A 21,143-nucleotide genomic window follows, 5' to 3' on the forward strand; every position below is an offset into this window, starting at 1 on the left:
TATGCAGCAGCTTCCACTTTTCTGCTTGGGGGAACCTTGGCATATTGTTTGGACATTAATTAAATCATTTATTGTTTTTCACCCTGTAATCTTACCCTGGGTTCTTGTACTTCAGATGAATAAACATTGCAGCAGATGTCATTGCTAGAGTCTAGTCTCCTCCTCTTGTTTGTTGACATCTAATTTTACCACCCCCTTCCTTTTTGGTGGCCTTAATTTAATAAGTAAAGAAATGCACCTTCACTTCTTTCCTGACGCACACAAAATTTCACTTTTACAAATGCTAAACTTAGCTCATTTAAAGACTAGTCTTTCATCTCCAGCAAGTGACTCTTCTTTTCCTAAAGTTTAGTTTCTGTCCACAGCTACTTCATTTGCACTTTGCTGCTTGACTAGCTCCTAACCCAGGTTTATTTTGTAAGACTGTATTTTTCTACATTATTAAGACTTTGCGGTGGTGGTGCTGCGGTAGCGTTGTCACCTCACAGTAAGACGCTGTCCGGTTCGATTCTCAGCTAGAGCGTCTTCTGCATGGAGACGTGCGTGAATGGGCGTACCTTCTTTGAAGGTTGTGCGTCAGGGCTGGTAACTCGGCACGTAAAAATCAACTACCAATCATTAATGGACCGGAGTTCCACTGTGGCGACCCCTAACTGGGAAAAGCCGAAAGACACAACAACATTAAGACTTTGCTAAAATCCAGGTATATTAAGGTACTTTGTAATTTATCCCAGAATCAGAATTATTTTTGACAGCTATACCAGTAAACCATGTAGTTTGTCTTGAATAGGACCTTTTGCGTATGTTGTACTAAGTCTAGCCCTACATCAGACTCAATGCTTCTTTAGTAGAGATTTCACAGCATTCTGTGCAGTTTTGATAAGCCTGATTGTCATTTACTTTCCAGATTGCCTTTTTCTCTTAAATTTGTGAAAAAAAATGTTTCCACACATATATTTTAGTAAATCAGTTGTTAGTACAGGAGAGTATACAGAGAAAGAGGTTGGCAAAGAAGAAGTGGGATTGTCAGAGAGATGAAGAAAGTAGACAAGAGTATAAGGAGATGAGGTGCATGGCAAAGAGAGAGGTGGCGAAGGCTAAGGATAAGATGTATGACGAGTTGTATAAAAGGTTGGACACTAAGGAGGGAGAAAAGGACCTGTACCGATTGGCTAGACAGAGGGACCGAGCTAGTAAAGATGTGCAGCTGGTAAGGGTGATAAAGGATAATGAGGGAAACGTACTCACAAGTGAGGAGAGTGTGTTGAGCAGATGGAAAGAGTACTTTGAGGGGCTGATGAATAAAGAGAATGAGAGGGAGAGAAGGTTGGATGATGTGCAGATAGTGAATCATGAAGTGCAGTAGATTAGCAAGGAGGAGGTAAGGATAGCTATGAAGAGGATGAGGAACGGAAAGGCTGTTGGTCCAGATGACATACCTGTGGAAGCATGGAGGTGTTTAGGTGAAATGGCAGTGGAGTTTTTAACTAGATTGTTTAATGAAATCTTGGAAAGTGAGAGGATGCCTGAGGAATGGAGAGTGTTTTGGTACCGATTTTTAAGAATAAGGGTGATGTGCAGAGCTGTAGTAACTACAGAGGGATTAAATTGATCAGTCACAGCATGAAGTTATGGGAGAGAGTAGTGGAAGCTAGGTTAAGAAGGGAGGTGAGGATTAGTGATCAGCAGTATGGTTTCATGCCAGGAAAGAGCACTACAGATGCAATGTTTGCTTTGAGAGTGTTGATGGAGAAGTACAGAGAATGTCAGAAGGAGTTGCAGTGTGTCTTTGTGGATTTAGAGAAAGCACATGACAGGGTGCCTAGAGAGGAGTTGTGGTATGGTATAAGGAAGTCGGGAGTGTCGGAGAAGTATGTAAGAGTGGTACAGGATATGTACGAGGGTAGTGTGACAGTGGTGAGGTCTGCGGTAGGAGTGACAGATGCGTTTAAGGTGGAGGTGGGATTACATCAAGGTTCGGCTCTGAGCCCTTTCTTATTTGTAATAGTGAAGGACAGGTTGACATACGAGATCGGACAGGAGTCCCCGTGGACTATGATGTTTGCAGATGACATTGTGATCTGTAGTAAGAGTAGGGAACAGGTGGAGGAGACCCTGGAGAGGTGGAGATATGCTCTAGAGAGAAGAGGAATGAAGGTCAGCAGGACTAAGACAGAATATATGTGTGTGAATGAGAGGGAGGATAGAGGAATGGTGAGGATGCAGGGAGTAGAGGTGGCAAAGGTGGATGAATTTAAATACTTGGGATCAACAGTTCAGAGTAATGGTGAGTGTGGAAGAGAGGTGAAGAAGTGAGTACAGGCAGGATGGAGTGGGTGGAGAAGCGTGTCAGGAGTGATTTGTGACAGACGAGTACCAGTAAGAGTGAAAGGGAAGATCTACAAGAGGGTAGTTAGACCAGCTATGTTGTATGGGTTGGAGACAGTGGCATTGACAAAAAGGCAGGAGTCAGAGCTTGATGTGGCAGAGTTGAAGATGTTAAGATTTGCACTGGGTGTGACGAGGATGGACAAGATTAGGAATAAGTATATTAGAGGGTCAGCCCACATTGGAAGGTTTGGAGACAAAGCCAGAGAGGCAAGATTACGTTGGTTTGGACATGTGCTGAGGAGGGATTCAGAGTATATTGGGAAAAAGATGCTAAGGATGAAGCTGCCAGGTAACAGGAAAAGAGGAAGGCCTAAGATAAGGTTTATGGATGTGGTGAGAGAGGGCATGCAGGTGGTTGGTGTGACAGAGCAAGATGCTGAGGACAGGAAGAAATGGAAACATTTGATCTGCTGTGGCGACCCCTGACAGGAGCAACCGAAAGAGGAAGAAGTTGTTAATTTAATTTATGGGCATAACAAGTATGTTGTATACAGCTCATGTATTTCACTTAATTTTAGGTTCATAGGTAGGTGCTAGGCTATTGGCCCTAGGGCGTATATAAGCCTAGCCAAAAAGATACCCTGGCTTTCGCCACCCAAGAAAATTATTTTCCTGTGCCCCTGTAGAGCAGAGCCACAGAGGTGATCCCCAGGGTGAATTTCCTATTTCCCATCCAATCATCAAGATTTTTCTTGAAGAGTGCTAATAAGGAGCTTTGTTTGATATAGATAGGTAGTTTGTTGTAGAGTATGGGAAGTCTCTGGGACAGGAATCTATCCCTCCAGCATGTTCTGTTTATTGTGGTGACAAGGCTTAGGTCCCTAGAGCATGTAGCTCGGAGGGATTGGGATTTCTTTAAGTGGAGCATGTCCAACAGCTCTGAGTTTGGCATAGCTTTGTATGTTAGGCAGAGATCACCTCTGAGTAGGCGATATGTGACAGAGTAAAGCTGGAGTTTTTTGAGACGGTCTGCATAGGGCATCTGTTTGAGGCCGGTAATCCTCTTTGTGAGGTATTTCTGCGGCCTTTCCAGTTGTTGTAGATGTCTTGTGAGGTACATACCAAAAGGGGCATTGTACTCTGTAATTGGTCTAATGAATGACGAGTAGAGGGGAACAATGACTTCTTTTTTCCTGGATGAGAAACCTTTTGTGATGAGGTGTGCCACGTAGAAGGATTTCCTGACTATTGTGGCAATGTAATTATCAAAGGAGAGACTACTGTCCACCTGTGTCCCAAGGTCTCTTATCACAATTTCAATGTTTAGTAGACTACCACCTATGTGGTAGCTCATGGGTACAGAGTTTTTACCAAAGGGGATGACAATGCACTTTTTGGCATTAAGCTTGAGGCCATGGCTTTAACACCAGGCATCTGTCTCCTTGAGGCCCTTTTGTAGGATGTCCACATCATTAGGGGTTCCGATTATGGTTCCTAGTTTGCAGTCATCTGAGAACTTCATTACCCAAAGACCTTCTGTATTAGCCTGTACTTCAGAAAAGTCGATAGCAAACTGGAGAGGACCCAGGACTGAACCCTGTGGCACTCCACTTGGTCTGAAGTCGGATTTGGAGTCTGCTACTTTCACAGTGTGGGTTCTGTCAGTGAGCCAGTTGGCAACCCATCTCATGACATAAGGATTTATACCAAGTTTAGTTTAGTTTAGTGAGTTTATCTATAATTCCAGAGTGAGGGATGGTGTCAAAAGCCTTGGTGAGATCTAGATAGGCTGTGTGAACCACCTTACCCTCGTCTACGGCTTTGGTGACTGCTTCAAAGAAGTCTGTCAGGTTTAGGAGACATGAGCTGCCTTTTACAAACCCAAACTGGGTGGGGTCCAGAGTTTGGAGATTACCAATGTCTTTTTTACAAGTTCCATGATGATACGTTCCATGGCCTTGCAGACCAGGCTTGTTGGGCTAATGGGGCGGAAGTTCCCAGGGTCCGTGGTGGCTCCCCCTTTGTGGAGTGGGATAACAATCGCTGTGCGCCATTCATTGGGCACAAAGCCTAAGGTGATGCTATGATTGAACATGGTGCTTTAGGTGGGGTGCCAGTTCATTCTGTAGTTCATGTAGAATGCAGCCTGGAATGTTGTCAGGTCCCATGGATGCTGTGTTCTTGGCTTTTGGAGAGTTTTTTTTTTTTTACCTGTGCAGCTGTGATTACAAGAACTGCACATTCTTCTGGTATAGAGATAGGCCCTTTAGGTGGTGAGAGGGGGGTAAAGTTAGCACTGAACCTATCTGCCAAGATGTTGGCAATAAAAGTTGGTTCTGTATATTTAGTGCCATTGTGCTGTAACTCAGAGCAGATATGAGTGTTGCCATTGAGATTCTTGACATAGCTATAGAATGCTTTGTAATTGTCTTTAGAATGAATGGCAATTTTGTTTTTGTAACTAGCTTTGGAGGATTTTATGAGGGATCTCAACTTCTTACTGAGGCTGACCAGGGAGTTGCTCCAGTCATGGGATTTTACTCTTTTTTTGAAACAGTTTCTTTCTTCTGTTGTAGAGTTTGTTTATGGCAGGGGACCACCAGATTGGCTTCCTTTTTTTGGAGGATAGCATCTTGGTTCTGTTAGGGATAGCACAATCCATGCAGTTGTGTAAGTGCTTCTAAAGTGCATTTGTGTAGGATTCAGCAGACTGTTGCCCATATGCATGGGTGTCGTGAAGTTTGCCACTTCTTTCTTAAGAAGCGTGAAGTTGGTGTTGGAGAAATTTTTTATGGTGGTTTCCCTAATGGGGGGTGGCGGCAGGATGTATCCCATGTAATCCAGTTTCTTTGCCAAAAATGCAGTTCTGTCTTTTCTAAATGGAGTGGGGTCCTTCACCTCCCATGTGGTTATGTTTTGCAGCTGTAATACTTTTCCTTTTTCTTAAGCATAAAGCCGTAGACAAAAACATTTGTGCAAAATGTAGCACTGATTTTCTTGGCTTTTATAATGCACACATATGGTGGGTGATTTAAATTTCCACCCTACACTGCCAGTAGTTTTGTTCTAGTTAAAATCTGAGTTCCATTGATTGTTTTACTTCCTTCTTTGTTTATTGGGTAAACAGCTTTTTTTCTGTCCTTTTGTTTTTTTTTTTTTGCCACATTGAATAAAACCAGTACAAGTGTAAAAACATTCAAAATGTGATCTATACCTAATATTTTTTAAACATTTTTTTTTTGACATGGCTCCATTCTGTCTTGGACTTTTGGCTTCTAAAATGTAATGCACAAACATTTATGAATAGTATTAGTACAATCATTGGAATCAATAGCGTCGCTCCTTGCCATTTTATCAAATAGTAAACTATTTATTTCTGATTACCAAGAGAGGGGATTAATTCAGAATGCACTCTTTTAGCCACAGCCTGAACCATAGGTACATAAAGGTAAAGCAACCATCATAATATATACATGTTTGTCATGACGATGTTTTTAGTGCATACAAAAGCAGTTGATAAACTATCAGCCAAAACAAGCACTGTAAATAGCATGTGATGTACAAGCAGTCACTGATCAGACATGTATGTGTAGCCGTTACTGTATGGTTTCACAAGGTTAACCAATGATAACACACTGAAACACCTAGTTTTTGCTGGTATCTTAGCCACTGAAAACATGACTGAGTCACTGAAAGGAGGGGGAGTTTGCAGTGAATATTTTTTTCACGTTCAGCAATTACCTTAAATATTCTAAAGCTGGAGTGCTCTACCCGTTAAATGTATTCCAATGTGCTAATAAGAGAAATAACTTTTGATTAAAAATTTTCTCTGTAGCTGATAATGCAGCAGGCTATGTATGTTGAGAAGTTAAGTGAATGGGTATTTGCCATAATAAAAATATTATTACTCTGGATTTTTAGAGATTTTTCATATCTGGAAGTGTCATTAATCAGTTTTGCTCTGTCTAACATGGTTATGCATTTGGTCTCAAAAATGAGAACATGTATTTCACAAGCTAGACATATTCCACGGTCTTCAGTGCATCACAGCTGCATTGGATAAGACTTTAAGTAAAAGAGAAATACCTTGAATATCAGTCCTTTACCTAGAAAGGAGGGGAGGAAGGGGAAGAGAGTCAGTTCTAATCAGAAGGCAGAGAGTATTTGTCTCTCTTGTCTAACTCACAGCAGTGGCCCTTTGTACTAGGACTAAAATCATAACCTTGTACTTTCCGTTAGGTAGTCCCTGTGAGTTAAACAAACACTTTTTTCAATGATGTAAACTTAGTCAGTAGTAGTTCATATTATAGCTGTGGAATCAGCACCCCTTTGCCAGTAACAGTTGAGCCACTACACAAAAGAGCCTAGACATTTTCCAGTGTTTTTATCTGCTTGTTTATCTTGATTTTGGCATGATTAGTGTGCCCGTCAAGAGGCTTTTATGGGGTCCAACCACATTCTGAGGTGCCTGAGTAAATTGACATTCTCAATGAGAGAACCAGAAGAAATTTGAATGGTGTAGTTTGCATATTCCAGTATGAGTGTAGGGAAAGTACAGACAACATATAGATTTGATCCTTGTTTATTTTCAGTTGCAGGCATATTGACTGAACCTGGTTGTCAAAATGGTATGTTCATGCAGAAACTCTGAATTAATTGTAATGTAGGAACTTGAGGTTCTGGTGTTTACCAAGTCATCAGCATATAACACTGGATGATTGAGTGGAAGATGGGACAGTTGGTAAACATGTTAACAACAGTGGTTCTTATGCTGACCGTTTGGGAGCTGCTGTGTGGATAGCTGCTAATGATGATGGTGAACCTCCTAGCATAACTCAGAATGTCTGCCTTCTCAGGTAATGAGTAAAGATGGACACTAGTTCTTCAGCAGCGCTTGTATCCTGCAGGGTATTCAGTATGGTATGATATGATTAATATAGTCAACTGACTTAAATATACCACATTTAGATTATCGTTGTCCATATTTGTTAGGATAGTCTCTCAGCAGCCAGGGATGTTGGTCCTCTGACCCTCTCAGAATCCATACTGAGCACACAAAATTATGCCATTTAAATTATCATAGGCCTGTGCTATTCCGCAGATCAGCTTTTTGAGTTACTTTGCTTAGGTAGGGAATGATGATATGGTTCTGTAGTCAGTCTGATTTAGGGTATAAATACTTCGGGAATCTGATCTACATTTACAACAGTCTAGAGGAAAGTGGCTTTGGTTCAGGGAAGGGTTATAAATGCAAGTCAGTGGTTTATAAAAGTGAGGCACGTGCATCTTATTAAATTGAACAATCTGTTCCTTTCCGGACTGAATGTGGTAAGTCCTCTAATAATTTCATCACCCAAGACCAGATGATCTTTCTGAATCAAGAAGGTGAGATGATGAGGTTACTTTCTTTCCTTTGAGATAGACTAATTAGACTAATTTTATGCTGAATCGCTCTCCTCTAGTCTGTGGCATAGGCTTCTTTGAGATGGTTGCAGGAGATTTGGAATCTTGCTGAATTTCTGTAAGAAAATGCCTTCAGAGTTGGCTCCCATGAAATGAACTACCTCTGGGTGTAGGCAAGTTATGAAAACAACTTCCCAGCCATCAACAAATTAATTACTTTCCAGGCTAATCCAAAAAAATTACAGACGGACTCACCCAAGTATAAAACTTAAGCACACACACTTCTGGTATAGTGACCCATGCTAAAAATAAAACAAGAACTTTTTGCAGTTTTAAGCATACTATAAATACAATCACAGCAGCTCAGTAAATAAAATCATGTTAAATTCTCAGAAGACTCCAAAGGTGGTGGTGGTATTATTATTAGCTATAACCGATCTAAGGACTGATTCTTTAATTGTAGAGTTCAGACACATTTCACTGTTGTGGAATGCTGTGACCATCTGTATTTAAACTTCCTATAGGATCTTCATATGTGCAGACAGGAAAAAAAGGAGAAAATCTAACTCTATGATGAAATTCAGTAAAATTCTTTCTACACTGCTTTGTTGAAAAACATGTTTCAGAGAATATGGGGGAGTCTAACCTAATTCATTGCTGTGTTTTTCATTTTCTGTTCAGCTGCTGATACATTACAAGCTGCCTAGTCAGTGGTTATATTCACAGCTAGCCTTGTTTCTTTTGGAATAACTATTACTCTGTACGTATTTCAAAAGCAGTAAGTATGTTCGTGAAAAGTTTCACTGGAAATCCTTGAAATTTAAGAAACCAGGGCATTATTTAAAGACACTTCTGGCTGAATGTGTGTTGAGTAAATTTTGTTTTGTAGAGAAGCTAAAGAGTTTATTGAGGTATTTTCTTTTACTTTCGTTTTGTCTTAGTAGCCAGTTTCATTTGTTGGTCAGCATTCATATTCCTTTCTATCAGCTTAGTTTTAGAATCTGTTCCTTTCAGCTTTGTTCAGACTCCTCTCCACTTAGACAAATTGTTTTTTGCATGAAGGACCTCCTAAAGATGGCATCTTAATGGCAGAGCCTACTGAGTCACTAAAATTTGGAGGTATATATATATTAAGGAATCCTCACTTTTTAACTACAAAATTCTTTTGAGATCAGAGTTTGTATCCTTGTGGTACCAGCATGGAAAATCCTAATCTAGTTACAAGTACAGACTAACACAAAAACTATTAGTCATACTATATCCAAACGGAGCTCATTCCTGTGTTTGTTTTTACTTTTGGAAGGCTGTGTTTTAGTCCATAACTTTTACTTGCTATGTACAAAATATTTTCCTTACGTCAGATTTAATGCTTTATTACTTCACTTGTTGCCTTTTTCCATAAAGGCATGTTGTTATTCGGTATATGTCTGTCTTCACCCTGACAGTGCATTCTGGGTATGTATTTCAAACTAAGTTTGATCTTATAAAATTTAAGGAGCCTGTATGGATTTGTGTTAAATTGTAATACTTCAGTTTTAAAGTTTTACACTTTGTACAAGTCCAGAGTGATGTCCTTTGATGAAATCCAAGTAAATCTGTTCGCAGGGGAAAAAATGAGAGAGGAAGTTCTGAGTGGCAGTATGTAGCTTGTTCAAGACTGTCATATCTCAGACACTAATATGACATTTAAACCTCAAAGTTCACTATTTATGAAAGACATTATGATTGTGGCTAGATTGCTAATCATGACTTTATTTAACAGAATATATATTTTCTTGTTGTGGTTCTTCATTGTAGTAACATTTTTGAGATAATTTAATTGTATGCAACATGTTTCTGGTTGCCTTGAATTTTGAACGGGTGAAGAGGGTTTGAAGCACGAATAAATTCTGTTATAACTGCAGCCCATTCATGGTGTTAGTCTTTCACACGGATTTATAACCATGGAGTTAATATTATTTGTCTAAGTTGGTGTAGTAACTTTTGTCCTGACATGCTGCTGCTTGCCTCCCTGCAAAAACGTCCATTTAATTTTGATTGATTTATTAAAGTAATCTGTGTTTATAACACTGGAATCAAGACTCATGTTTTGCACTGTTGTGGGATTTTACTGCTGTTTCTTGCTGATGCAGTCACTGTTCTGATGTGAATCTATTGTGACCAAGATAACGGAAAAGAATGAAGCTCTCTCTACCCTAGAGAATGCTGATCTCTGTGCGGTCTCAGAGACATGGTTTAAAGCTGCGGACAGCACACCAACAGTGCAGGGTTATAATGCCTTCCACACATTTAGACCAGCTACTTCACAGGCAGGGACTAAAGGTGGAGGGGTGTCTATTTACATCAAAAATAAATATACTTCAAGGCTGGTCAAACAAGACAATGCACTTGAGCTGTTCCATGTTCAAATCACCATAGGTAAAATCTAATACCACTTCCTTGCAAGCTATAGGCCCCCCTCTATGACCCAGGAAACCCATACCATGTATTTAAACTTATTAGAAACACTAACCATCCAACCCAATTCCATATTCATGGGTGACTTTAATTACCCCACTAGTAACTGGGAATCCTATACGACATCAAACGTACATGCACAAAGATTCCTGGATTTTGTAAACGCAAACTCCCTGAACTATATAGTCAGTACACCAACCAGGGGTGCAACCATGCAGGATCTGGTCCTCATTAATATGTGCATCACACCCACTACTATAATCTCTTCCCTGGTCAGGTCAGACCACAAAATGGTCTCCTTTGAAGTAAAAATAAAACCTGGACCCCCAGCTCAACCAGGAGTATTCAGGAACTATTCTAAGGCTAACCGCCTGCTATTGAGTGAGAACCTGGCAAAATTTCAAGCACCTATAAACCCTGAGAACACTTCTGCCTATGCAGAACTGTTCACAGAAACCCTGTGCAAGCATGTTAATATCTGTATAGAGGCAGCTGTACCCACCAGGAAGAAGTACAGAACTAACTAAAAAAACAAGCCATCCTGGTGGAATCACAAAATCAGTCGGATGTATAACAGGAGGAAGAAAATCATGGCAACCGTTAGGAGGTGCAGCACCCAGCAGGATAAAAGCACTCCCATTAAACTAAACAAACAACTCAGAGGACAAAGTCTACCAAAGCCATATTTGAGGTAAGTTTGGCCTCCCAGGCTAAGGACGACCACAAAGCATTCTTTAGTTATTTCTGCAACCTCAAAGGCAGTACACAATTGTGTGCAGAGCTCATTGTAAATGGGGCCACCTATATTGATCCAGAAGATAAAGCAAACCTCCTGCCTGATAAATTCAGCTCCAGCTTTACTCCTCTCTCTCCCTCAACCTTCCCTCATGAAATATCATCAGATATAACTCCCCTAGTATCACCAGGGAACAGGTCCTTAATGCTGTCTCTCAGACCAAGAACACTGCGTCAGTGGACCCAGACAATATCCCAGGATGCCTTCTAAATAGCATGAAACATGACCTATCAGGGCCTCTGGAATTACTATTTAACTGTAGCCTCCAAACAGGCTTTGTGCCTCATGAATGGAGAAAGGCAACAGTCATCCCTCTACACAAAGGTGGGCCATCTACAGACCCTGGAAACTACAGACCCATAAGTCTCACTAGTCCTGTATGTAAAGCCAGGGAAAGAATTATCATGGAGATGATCAGTAGAGATGTAGTAAACCTCCAGACACTGGACCCAACCCAGTTTAGTTTCGTAAAGGGCAGATCATGCCTACTCAACCTGGTGGACTTCTTTGAGAAGGTCACCAAAGAAGTGGATGAGGGCAAAATTGTTTACACTGCCTATCTTAACCTGGCCAAGACATTTGGCACATTACCCCACTCAGGCATTGTTGACAAACTCAAGAGGTTAGGTACAAACTCGTATGCTACCCGATGGATAGCCAGCTGGCTCACAGACAGGACCCAGAAAGTTAGAGTTGGGGAGTCCACCTCTACAAAGAGGCCAGTCACAAGTGGAGTCCCTCAGGGATCAGTCCTTGGACTGCTCCTTTTTGACATTTACTTCTCAGAAGTCAAGGCCAATGTCAGTGGTGTCTGGCTGACTACATTTGCAGATGATTGCAAATTAGGAGCTGTCATTGAATCTCACACTGACACAAATGTTCTCCAGGAGGGGCTGACACAGACAACTAGTGTCAGAGTCATGGACTAAAACCAAAAGCCAAGAAATGCATAATAGTATCCCTTGGGAAGTCATCCATCCCTGGTAACTACCATATTGAGAACACACCCCTAAGAGCTGACCCAGTAGTCCAGGACTTATAGAGACATACATAGTAATCTAGCCTTTGATCATCACGTGTCTACATTGATGAGGAAATCATTCTATGTTGTGCAACTTATAAACAAAGGTGTGGCATCTAAGTCCAAAGAAGTCATTGTTCCACTGTAGTCGGCATTCATCAGACCTATTATTGAGTACAATGCCCCCTTTGGTATGTACCTAACTAGGCATAATCCAACAACTGGAATGTCCACAGAGGTTCCTCACTAAAAGAACACAGGGCATAAGTAATGTGTCCTATGCAGACCATCTCAAGGCCCTATCCCTGTGTTCTGTCTCCTACAGCCTTTTGAGTGGCGATCTATGCCTGGCATACAGGGCATTGTCAGACCCCACTCTGATGGACCTTCTGCATCTCCACAGAACAAACAGTACCAGAATTACCCATTCTAAAGACTTAAACCTTGCCTGTGATGTAAATAGGATCTGCTGGAGAGAGAGGCATGTATCCCAGAGACTACCCCATCTATGGAACAGGTTCCCCATCCATGTGAAGCAGAGTTCCTCCCTAATACAATTCAAGTGCAACTTGGACAGGAAACCAGAAATTCATGCCTGGTTTGGCACCTATGTCTCTGATGCAAACAGGTAACCTGTAAATGGTTCATCTCCCAGGCCCATATTTACACTTATCAAGGGTATCAGAACTCATCAGAGATTTGGAATGCATGGCTAGGCTTAAAAAGGTCTTTGTGGTAGTTAGCCTAGTAAACACTTATGAACCTATTTAAAGTGAACCTCTTATCTGTAAGAGAGAGCATTTACAAAGGAAAGTAAGATGCTAAGAGTCCATCAGGAAGAAGAGGAATACCATTCTTCAGAGAGCTGGTGAGGAATCGTCTCACGGTAACAGTATCTAGAGGTTTTGTATAGAACAATAGAAAAGCAGTCATTTGAGGTCAAAAGAAGAGTTTCCTATGCTGAAAAGACTGAATGAATGGGTGTGCATGAGATTGTACACTTCTCTAGTCCACATATGTGCTTATGCATGGTAATTAGACATTATGCTTCAAAGGAATGATGTCAGAGAGACAAAAATGGGAAAGGTGAAAGGAATAGAACTAGATGGTGTGTAATTTTGAAATGTGAGGCTTCTCATTTAAAGACGATGATTAAAACATTTGGAAATACATTTCACAAGTTGTGGTGGAATATTATGCAGTAGAAGGTTTTAGGCTGTGGTAGGGTAAATCAAATATAGTTAATAGGACAGAGGGAAGGGAACTTTCTCTAAAGCAAATTGCTGTTTTGAGTAAAGTATGCGTTTTCTTTTTTGACTGGAATATTTACTTTTTGTTGAATTGCACACACACACACACACACACACACACACACACACACACACACACACACACACACACAAATCATAACCTGCAAAGCCTATGCTGTTACTTCTTTTTGTCTTTAGGAACTACATATCCAAAGGTTCATCTTTCTGTTAGAGATACACTACTAACTGTCTGTTGCTGTGTCCCTTGAGTGGTGAAGGTCTCCGTTAACCATTTTTATCACCTGCATGCTCTTGCCCACGTTTGTATAACAATTTCACCTGTTTGTATAACAATTTCACCTCACAGTGAAGTCTGGTTACTATCCTCTATAACTATGCACATTTAGTATGACTGTAAGAAAACAGTTTAATCATTGCCTGCTCATTGGAGGTGTCAGCGTCAAAGAATAATTTAACAAAATGTCGGTTAGATGTTGATATGTACTGTGTGAAACATTTCAGGGATTATTGAATGATCACGGATAGATGGAGAAAATATGCTTAATGTCAGCCACACAAAATTCTTATGTATTTGCTCTACTATATGTTCAGTTCAGAATTATGAAGAGACTTGCTGAAGTGGCATTTTGACACTTATTCCGGGTTGTACAGAAATTATCAGTGGCATACTGCTAGTGTTCGGATCAGTGCAGATAAGACTCGAGAGGCTTCACTGTCAAAGGTCCTTTTATAAATTACATACTGTGCATGCATTCATTACGATAAGGTACATTAAGCAAGTCCTACGTGTGTTTGTCGCACAGCATGCAGTATGGATGGAGTTGGAACCAACCCTGCCTTGAAAATCCCATTTTACCAGTTAACAGAACTAGGTTTTGAAAACTCATTCTTTTTCTTCAAAAGCTTTTGTTTAAAATGATATTAACTGTATTTACACATTGACAGATAGTAATCTCGTGTATGTATGTATGTTTAAATTGCTGAAGATAATGTCATGTTACCTGTGCCATGTACAGGTATTATAGTTTTCTTTAAAAGAGACTCAACTTGTTTCTTTGTAGATACAGCCTGTAGTGTCAAGAGGTAACCTAGGCTCAAGTACTTCTTCAGGAGTCAGTCGTGAGGATGATGGTCGGTATCACAGCACTAAAAAAGGAAGTTTTCATGAAGTTTTTAATTTGCTGGATAATGAGCGACCTCTGGCAGGTAAGACTTAAATAAGTTACCTCAGAACAAACTTTTAGCTTTAATTGCCTAGCTCCATTATAGTAAACAGATGAGATGTAACATTATAATTGTACTCCTCTTCAGAGATACAAAAAGGTTGCACTATAAGTAGCTAGGTTGCACAGACTTTGCTTTCTTATTTATCCATTCAAGGCCACATGTCTCACTGATAATGTTATGAATAATTCTTTACTCACCACATTCAGAGTTAGGAGCTATTTGGTCAGTATGAACTTATTTAAAATTTTTATTTTATTAATTTTTTTTACTTGGATTGTGAAAAAACTGAAAACAGAAGTAAGCATCATCTTTCTTTCTTGTGTTTTTGTGTAATGTGGAGGTATAGTGTCTGTTTTTTTTCTTTTGAAAGGCTGAAGGACATAAAAAGGTTGCTGAATTAATGTGAGCACCTTCATTCAGTTAGTTAAAAAAAATGGTCCTCAGTCGACTAAAGATTCCCCACTCCACATCCCACAGAGCTTGTAAAATGGTAAGATTCCCATTAATGGTAGGCCTGAAACGTACTCTGCATCAGCAATAACACAATGGTTTACAAGGGCATGTCAGAACCTGCAAAGGAAACTAGAAGTTGTGTTGGCTGAAGACAGAGCTCACTATTATTTAAATGTCAAGTGGCCTTGGATGATGTATAATTCCTTTGACAAATGACCTGCTGTTGCCATAATTTGAAGTTTCCAAAGTAGCAGAGGGTCAGGATATGAAGTATTAAACTTTTGCACCTAACGCTGAAGACAGACTGGCAATCAGTTAACTTGTATAATAACTCAATGTTTATGTAAATTTACATTTTAACCTGCATTAACAGTTCTGTTAGATCTTGTATATATTTCACTCTGTTATGAATAGAAGCAGTTGATGCGGTGTGGCTTTTCCATGTTAGAGTGTTAATAATTTGATGCCATCTTTCTAAAATGGCATGCTTTTTTAATATTCCATTTACCTTTACTTTTTAAATAAAAAGATATTACAAAAAAGATTACTTGTTGATGCTAATTGTGGAGAAGAGTATATGGTGTTCCTGAATGTGATTCAGAGAATTCTTTGAAGCAAAATTAATGTGTTGAGATTTGAACAGAGCAATTTGAATAATACGGTGGATGTTATATATCTGAGACATAAATGTCAAGAAATTCACCTCGAGTGGGAGCATACCTGATGTGTAGGCCTCACACCAATAATCTCAAGGTAGAGGGGATGTAAAGATTCACATCAGTGCAAAGGAAATGATGCTAATCTTGGTCCTTAGGGGCTTTCAAGATAGTCTGCCACGCAGTGGAGCCTTGCAGGTGATCACAGTAATGTAGTACATAAGTAGGTGGGACCAGCTTTGTAGGCTGACCATGGCATCCTGGGAAACAGGCTATTAACTAGTGCCTTCTGTGCCATCCCACTGCATCCCTTCAGAATACAGCTGAATAGTAGGCAGGTTAAGCATACCACTCTAGCACCCATTTGTTGAAGCTGGACCCAGAAGTGTTTCAGCACTTAACACAAAAGTGAAGGTGTCATTTTCCAGAGACCTCTTCAATTTGGATTGCAGTTGTCAGATAAAGAGCTACTGCTGCATTTGTTCATGCAAGACTGCATGGGCAACAAACTGTTATCAGTTCCTGTTTAGAGGACTTTTTTGCATTTCCCATTGATTCCTGTAATCCTTCAGGAAAGAGAGAGAGAGACTTATCTGAGGGTACCCCCTTATGGCTAAAACAACCATGTTTTTTTAAACACCTTTATTGAATTATCACTTAAGACATGGGAGAATATATTTATATAAAAGAAAACAAACCATATTAACATGTTCCCAGTTGCAAACATTATTCATCAAATATATACTTTAATATAACTATCAATCCAACATTACTTAAATTACTCAATTCCTGCCTTCCCTTAAACCTCCCTCTTTCTCCAGAACGTTATTATGCATGTATTGTTCCCACAATTTCCATTTTTTCTGTCATTTGCTCCTACCCTTTTCTAAAGATCCCATTTCCATTTCTTTTATTTCTGTTATAATACTCAGTACTTTTAGATACAGTTGGTTTACACTATTTTCTAGTAATGCTATTTTGGCAGCCACGGAATTAAAACTTAAGAAGGCCTTAAAGTAAATAATGTGGGAAGAAATAGCCAGGGAATTGTTATGGCTAGGCTTGTATAGGCCCTAGGGCTGATAGCCTAGTACCAACCTATGAACCTTACTCTGTGTAGGCAATTCAGCTGCTGTATCCCAGCTCAAAAAATCATTTACTTAGTTGCACTGATTTACTCGCGTAGTATTTCTGATATAGTACTCTGTAAGGAATTTTTTTAAGTCTGCCAACTCATTATACTCACAAAATATATGTTCACAGTCACCTCTTTCCTCTCCATCACACCTCCAACAGTCAGCATTTACCTGAGGAAAAAAAATGTTGGTGTCTGCTTGAGGTATAAAAATAACTATGCAAGCACAAGCAAAAATCCTAAATGTTCTAGACTTTGTTGTATGTTTGGGAGCCATACATGTCCTCCTGTTTTTTTTTTTTTTTTTTATTTTGAATTGCTTATCTATTCTCGCTTCCCTCCTTTTTTAATTTCTCCAAATCTTTTGGGTTTCTTATAACATGATGGGACTGGACCCCATTCCTGAATTAAAGTTCATGAAATTAGTATTGTTTCACTCTTTGATGTCAGTCAAAAGTTCTCTTCGCAGCACAAGCAGTGTGCCCAGTAATGACTCCTCCTGTAATTTGTATGGAGTTACATGTATTGATAGCATATCTAAATAGGCTTGTAGACTTTTTTTTTTTTATAATACTCGTTGCTCCTACTACAGTTAGAACTATCTGGGTATCCTTCTTCCAGATTACTCTCATTTTTGCTAGCAAATCCTGATATTTTATGATTTTGTCTCTCTCTGTATGCAGGACACTGTAGTCACTGGGTGTGGCAAGTTCAGTGATCAATGCTACTTTTGTCTTCTTTTCTTGTAGTACTAGTTTTCTAGCATCTATCGTTTGAATTGTTGGTAATGAATGATCGCATGTGATGTACACTTCTTCATTTTCTGTGATGCTTTGTGGCTCATGTTTCCAGTGCTTTTCAGCCACTTCAAAACCATAATGTTTGCACAATCCCCAGTGCAACAGTCTTGACACATTATTGTGCCTTTCAGTGTACAGTCCTCCTGCCATTAGTATGTCACAACCAGCAACGATGTTTGTGACTTGTTTCCAGTTCGGTTTTACAAAACCTACAGTTTTCTGGTTCTCCCACGTTCAATGGACTTTATAAACCAGCGTGTACATAGCCAACTATCTTGAGCAGCCATTAGTAACCTTTCATCTCTTGGTTTGAATTCACCTCTCCTTAAATATTCCTGCAGTCATTCCTGATCAACATGAGGTTCTTCCAGATGTTTTCTATACTTGCAACTGTATTTATGCATTTCCACATTTTTTGCCTTTTCATCTTTTCCTTCGCCTTATATTCTTTCTTTTGTTTTTTTGGCACATTCAGTTGCTGCCTGATTTCCCTCCTCTGATTGATTCCTGTAGTTCTCATTTAGGACTCACAAAACTCTCTAAACCAGGTATCTCCCCCTCAACCCTAGATTAGTTTACCAACTACCTAAACAGTAGACAACAATCTACTAAATGGCAAAACTCTTTCTCTCCTTTCCTTCAAACATCCACAGGTGTCCCCCAAGGTTCTATATTAGGTCCTCTACTTTTCAGTATTTTCATCAATTACTTCCACTCTAGTCTCATTAATGGTACAGTAATTCAATATACAAATGACTCTACCATTATTTGCTCTGCTAACTCTATCACTGCACTTCTGCATACTACCCAAAATGCTTTCACCTCCACTGAAACATGAATGACAACCACCTTTCTCTAAACACCAAAAAAACAAACTGCTGTTATCCACCCCCCCCCCAAAAAAAAGTGCCTCCATAAGTAAGACAGAATTCATCATATACTCTCAAAACAATACCACTGTAGAAGTAGCACCTAATACAAAAGTACTGGGAGTCATCTTGGATGAAAACCGTACATTTGATCTCCCTATCCATGCCTCTATCAAAAAGACGCACCAAAAACTAGGATCACCTCTATAGACATAACCATGTTATTTATAGCTCTACCAAACAAACTCTTGCCCGTACCTTCCTCCTACCTTCACTCCTTTATGGTGCCCCACTCCTCACCAATATCCAGCTATCCCTAAAAAATAATCTAGAGTCCTGTTACAACAAAATCGCCAAACTGGCAACCAATACCAAGTATTCATTCCATCACTGCTCTTCCTTAAATCAGTTGGCTTGAACTCCTAACTTTGCAATTAACCATAGTACATACAATTATTTACAATCCATCTGACTGCCCAGCCCTGTCTCTTGTCCTAACTCACTACCACCCAAATAGATCACTCAGATCTGAAAACCAACATCTTCTGCAAGTTGACAGATTTAAATTCCCAGCAGGTCAAATGCTCTACTCCTTCTCTATTGCCAAATTATGGAATGCACTCCAACTAGCTATTGGGACTACCAGTAATATCTCCTTCAAAACAGCTCTGAAGCAGCATCTCTCCAGTCTCTGGCACTGTAGAAGCTCTAACATCCATCTTCCTAAGATTTGACTCATTTTCCTTAAATCATATCACCTTTTTTCTCTACTTCCATCCTCCAGAATCTTGACTGCTATTACTTCTTCACAGTCACCACGCCTAACCAACTTCTCCCTACATCTAATACATATGCCTTTAGGCAGTTATTCTAATTCTTTGAACATTACTCAATGTCTACACTCATAATTGAGTGTACTCTATAGAGTGTAAACTTTAGAATGTACTAGAACATTTATCTTGGATTTACTTCAATGCCTTGTGTTTGTATATTATCTCTCTGTACCACTAATATTTTCATAATGTATTTTTTGTATCTCTACTGCCTGTTATAACTATGCTTCTTGTTAATACAAACTGTTCCAATATTATGTAATTTTATACTAACTGTTTTTTGTGAAGCTTTTCTCCACCAGGCCTCCACTGAAAATGGGTTCTTAGTGGCCCAGTGGACTTTCCTGGTAAGCAAATGCCAATAGTATTTTATATGCCCTACTGATTAGACATTTTCTAACAGGAGCTTCTGTCCCTAGATTCAACTAAAAACCCTACCAGAGCAAGTCTCCTTTATCAGAGTATAGGCAAGGAGAAAGGGGAATAAATCCCTTATAGGTGAAGGCAGTCTTTAGCCTGCAGTCCATATGTCTTCTAGGCCTCTTCTCATTCTGTTACTTTTCCCTGTCTAGTTATTTGCTCTCAGTCTTGGTTCCTTTGCCAGTTTTCTCCAGTAGATTCTAGCCGCACTTACCTATTTTGACTACCCCTGTTTGCAGTCATGCCTGTGGTCAAAATCTCCTTTCTCCATTCTCATGATGGCTTAGTTCTTAGAATACTTTCTGGTATTTTATGAGTATAATATTGTGCATGCCTGTTGTTCTTTTTAAGGGTCTGCATCCAAAATCCCTCTAAATCTTTAGATCTTGAATCCCTCCATCCCAACCACTTCATCATCATCCCCTTTCCAGTTTGAATTATAGCTTTCTGCTTGTGTTATGTATATGGACTTTAACTGTGTAGCTCTAAAATATCACTTCAAATCAGATAATCCTAAACCACCTTATTCTGTTAGAGGGATCAACTTATCCCCTCTTCCCCTCCCAGATAAAGTCCTTCAACTCTTTATTAATTATTGTCCACAACTACTTCTTTGGTTGATAAAATATGCCTGATCTGTGTATAAAACTAATGTGACTATAAACATGTTCATTGCTTATGTCCTGCTATCCATGTCCATAAGCAAGAGCTTTTATTTTCTCAGTTTTTGCATTCTTTATTTAGTCTCTTCCCACTTTTCATTTCCATATTGTTAAGTACTTTGTTTTATAATGTCCCTGTAAATATGGGTACTGCTAAACAAATTTGTGTTGGTGCATAGTTTACAGTTACAGCTTTTCTTTCATTTTCATTAGTTTTATGTCCCAAAAAGACTTAAAACTGTCTCAAAATGTTCAACACTGATGTCATTTCTGATTTTATCAGATATGAAATATCATCTGCAAATAAAACCAACTTTTCTTAATTACCATACCTATTATAGCCTTGAATTTCTGTGTCCCTTATTTTCTTTGCCAATGGCTGTAAGTATAACATAAATAACAAGGAGGAAAAGGGGACACCCCTGCCTGGTTCCTCTGTTCCGACACAGTTTGTCGGAGAGCCCCCCCCCCAAAAAACTGATTTTTTTGCCTCTGATTCCTTAGATCTTCCTAATTAACCTTTTTTATTATGTCAGGGAATGCAAATGCTTTCATTACCCTACTCAGAAAATCATGCCTTACTATGTAAAATGCTTTCTCTGCATCAAGACCCACCAACAACTGCAATATTTTCTTACATTCACCTCCTCCTTGATCATCACTGTTCTATTAATGTTGTTGCATGTATGCCTCCCCTCCACAAAATCATGTTGATCCATATGTATCAAATTTTGGCAACACCTTAGCCATTCTTTTACCTGTTATAGACATAAACAATTTATAGTCATGGTTTAAAACTGAAATGGACT

General features: G+C 39.5%; 1 protein-coding gene across 3 annotated transcripts in view; it reads left to right on the forward strand.

Moving 5' to 3' along the window:
- The window catches only part of GRAMD4 (GRAM domain containing 4), a 2,037,033-nt gene that overhangs the window by 1,789,947 nt on the left and 225,943 nt on the right, over positions 1–21,143 (forward strand). For all 3 annotated transcript variants that reach the window (XM_044088380.1, XM_044088381.1, XM_044088383.1), the window contains one exon: positions 14,341–14,485. In XM_044088380.1, the coding sequence (XP_043944315.1) occupies positions 14,341–14,485 (145 nt within the window). The remainder of the gene's footprint in view (positions 1–14,340; positions 14,486–21,143) is intronic.

This window comes from Protopterus annectens, chromosome 11.part0 (assembly GCF_019279795.1).
Source record: "Protopterus annectens isolate FY-2018-M chromosome 11.part0, PAN1.0, whole genome shotgun sequence".
Lineage (NCBI taxonomy): Eukaryota > Metazoa > Chordata > Ceratodontiformes > Protopteridae > Protopterus > Protopterus annectens.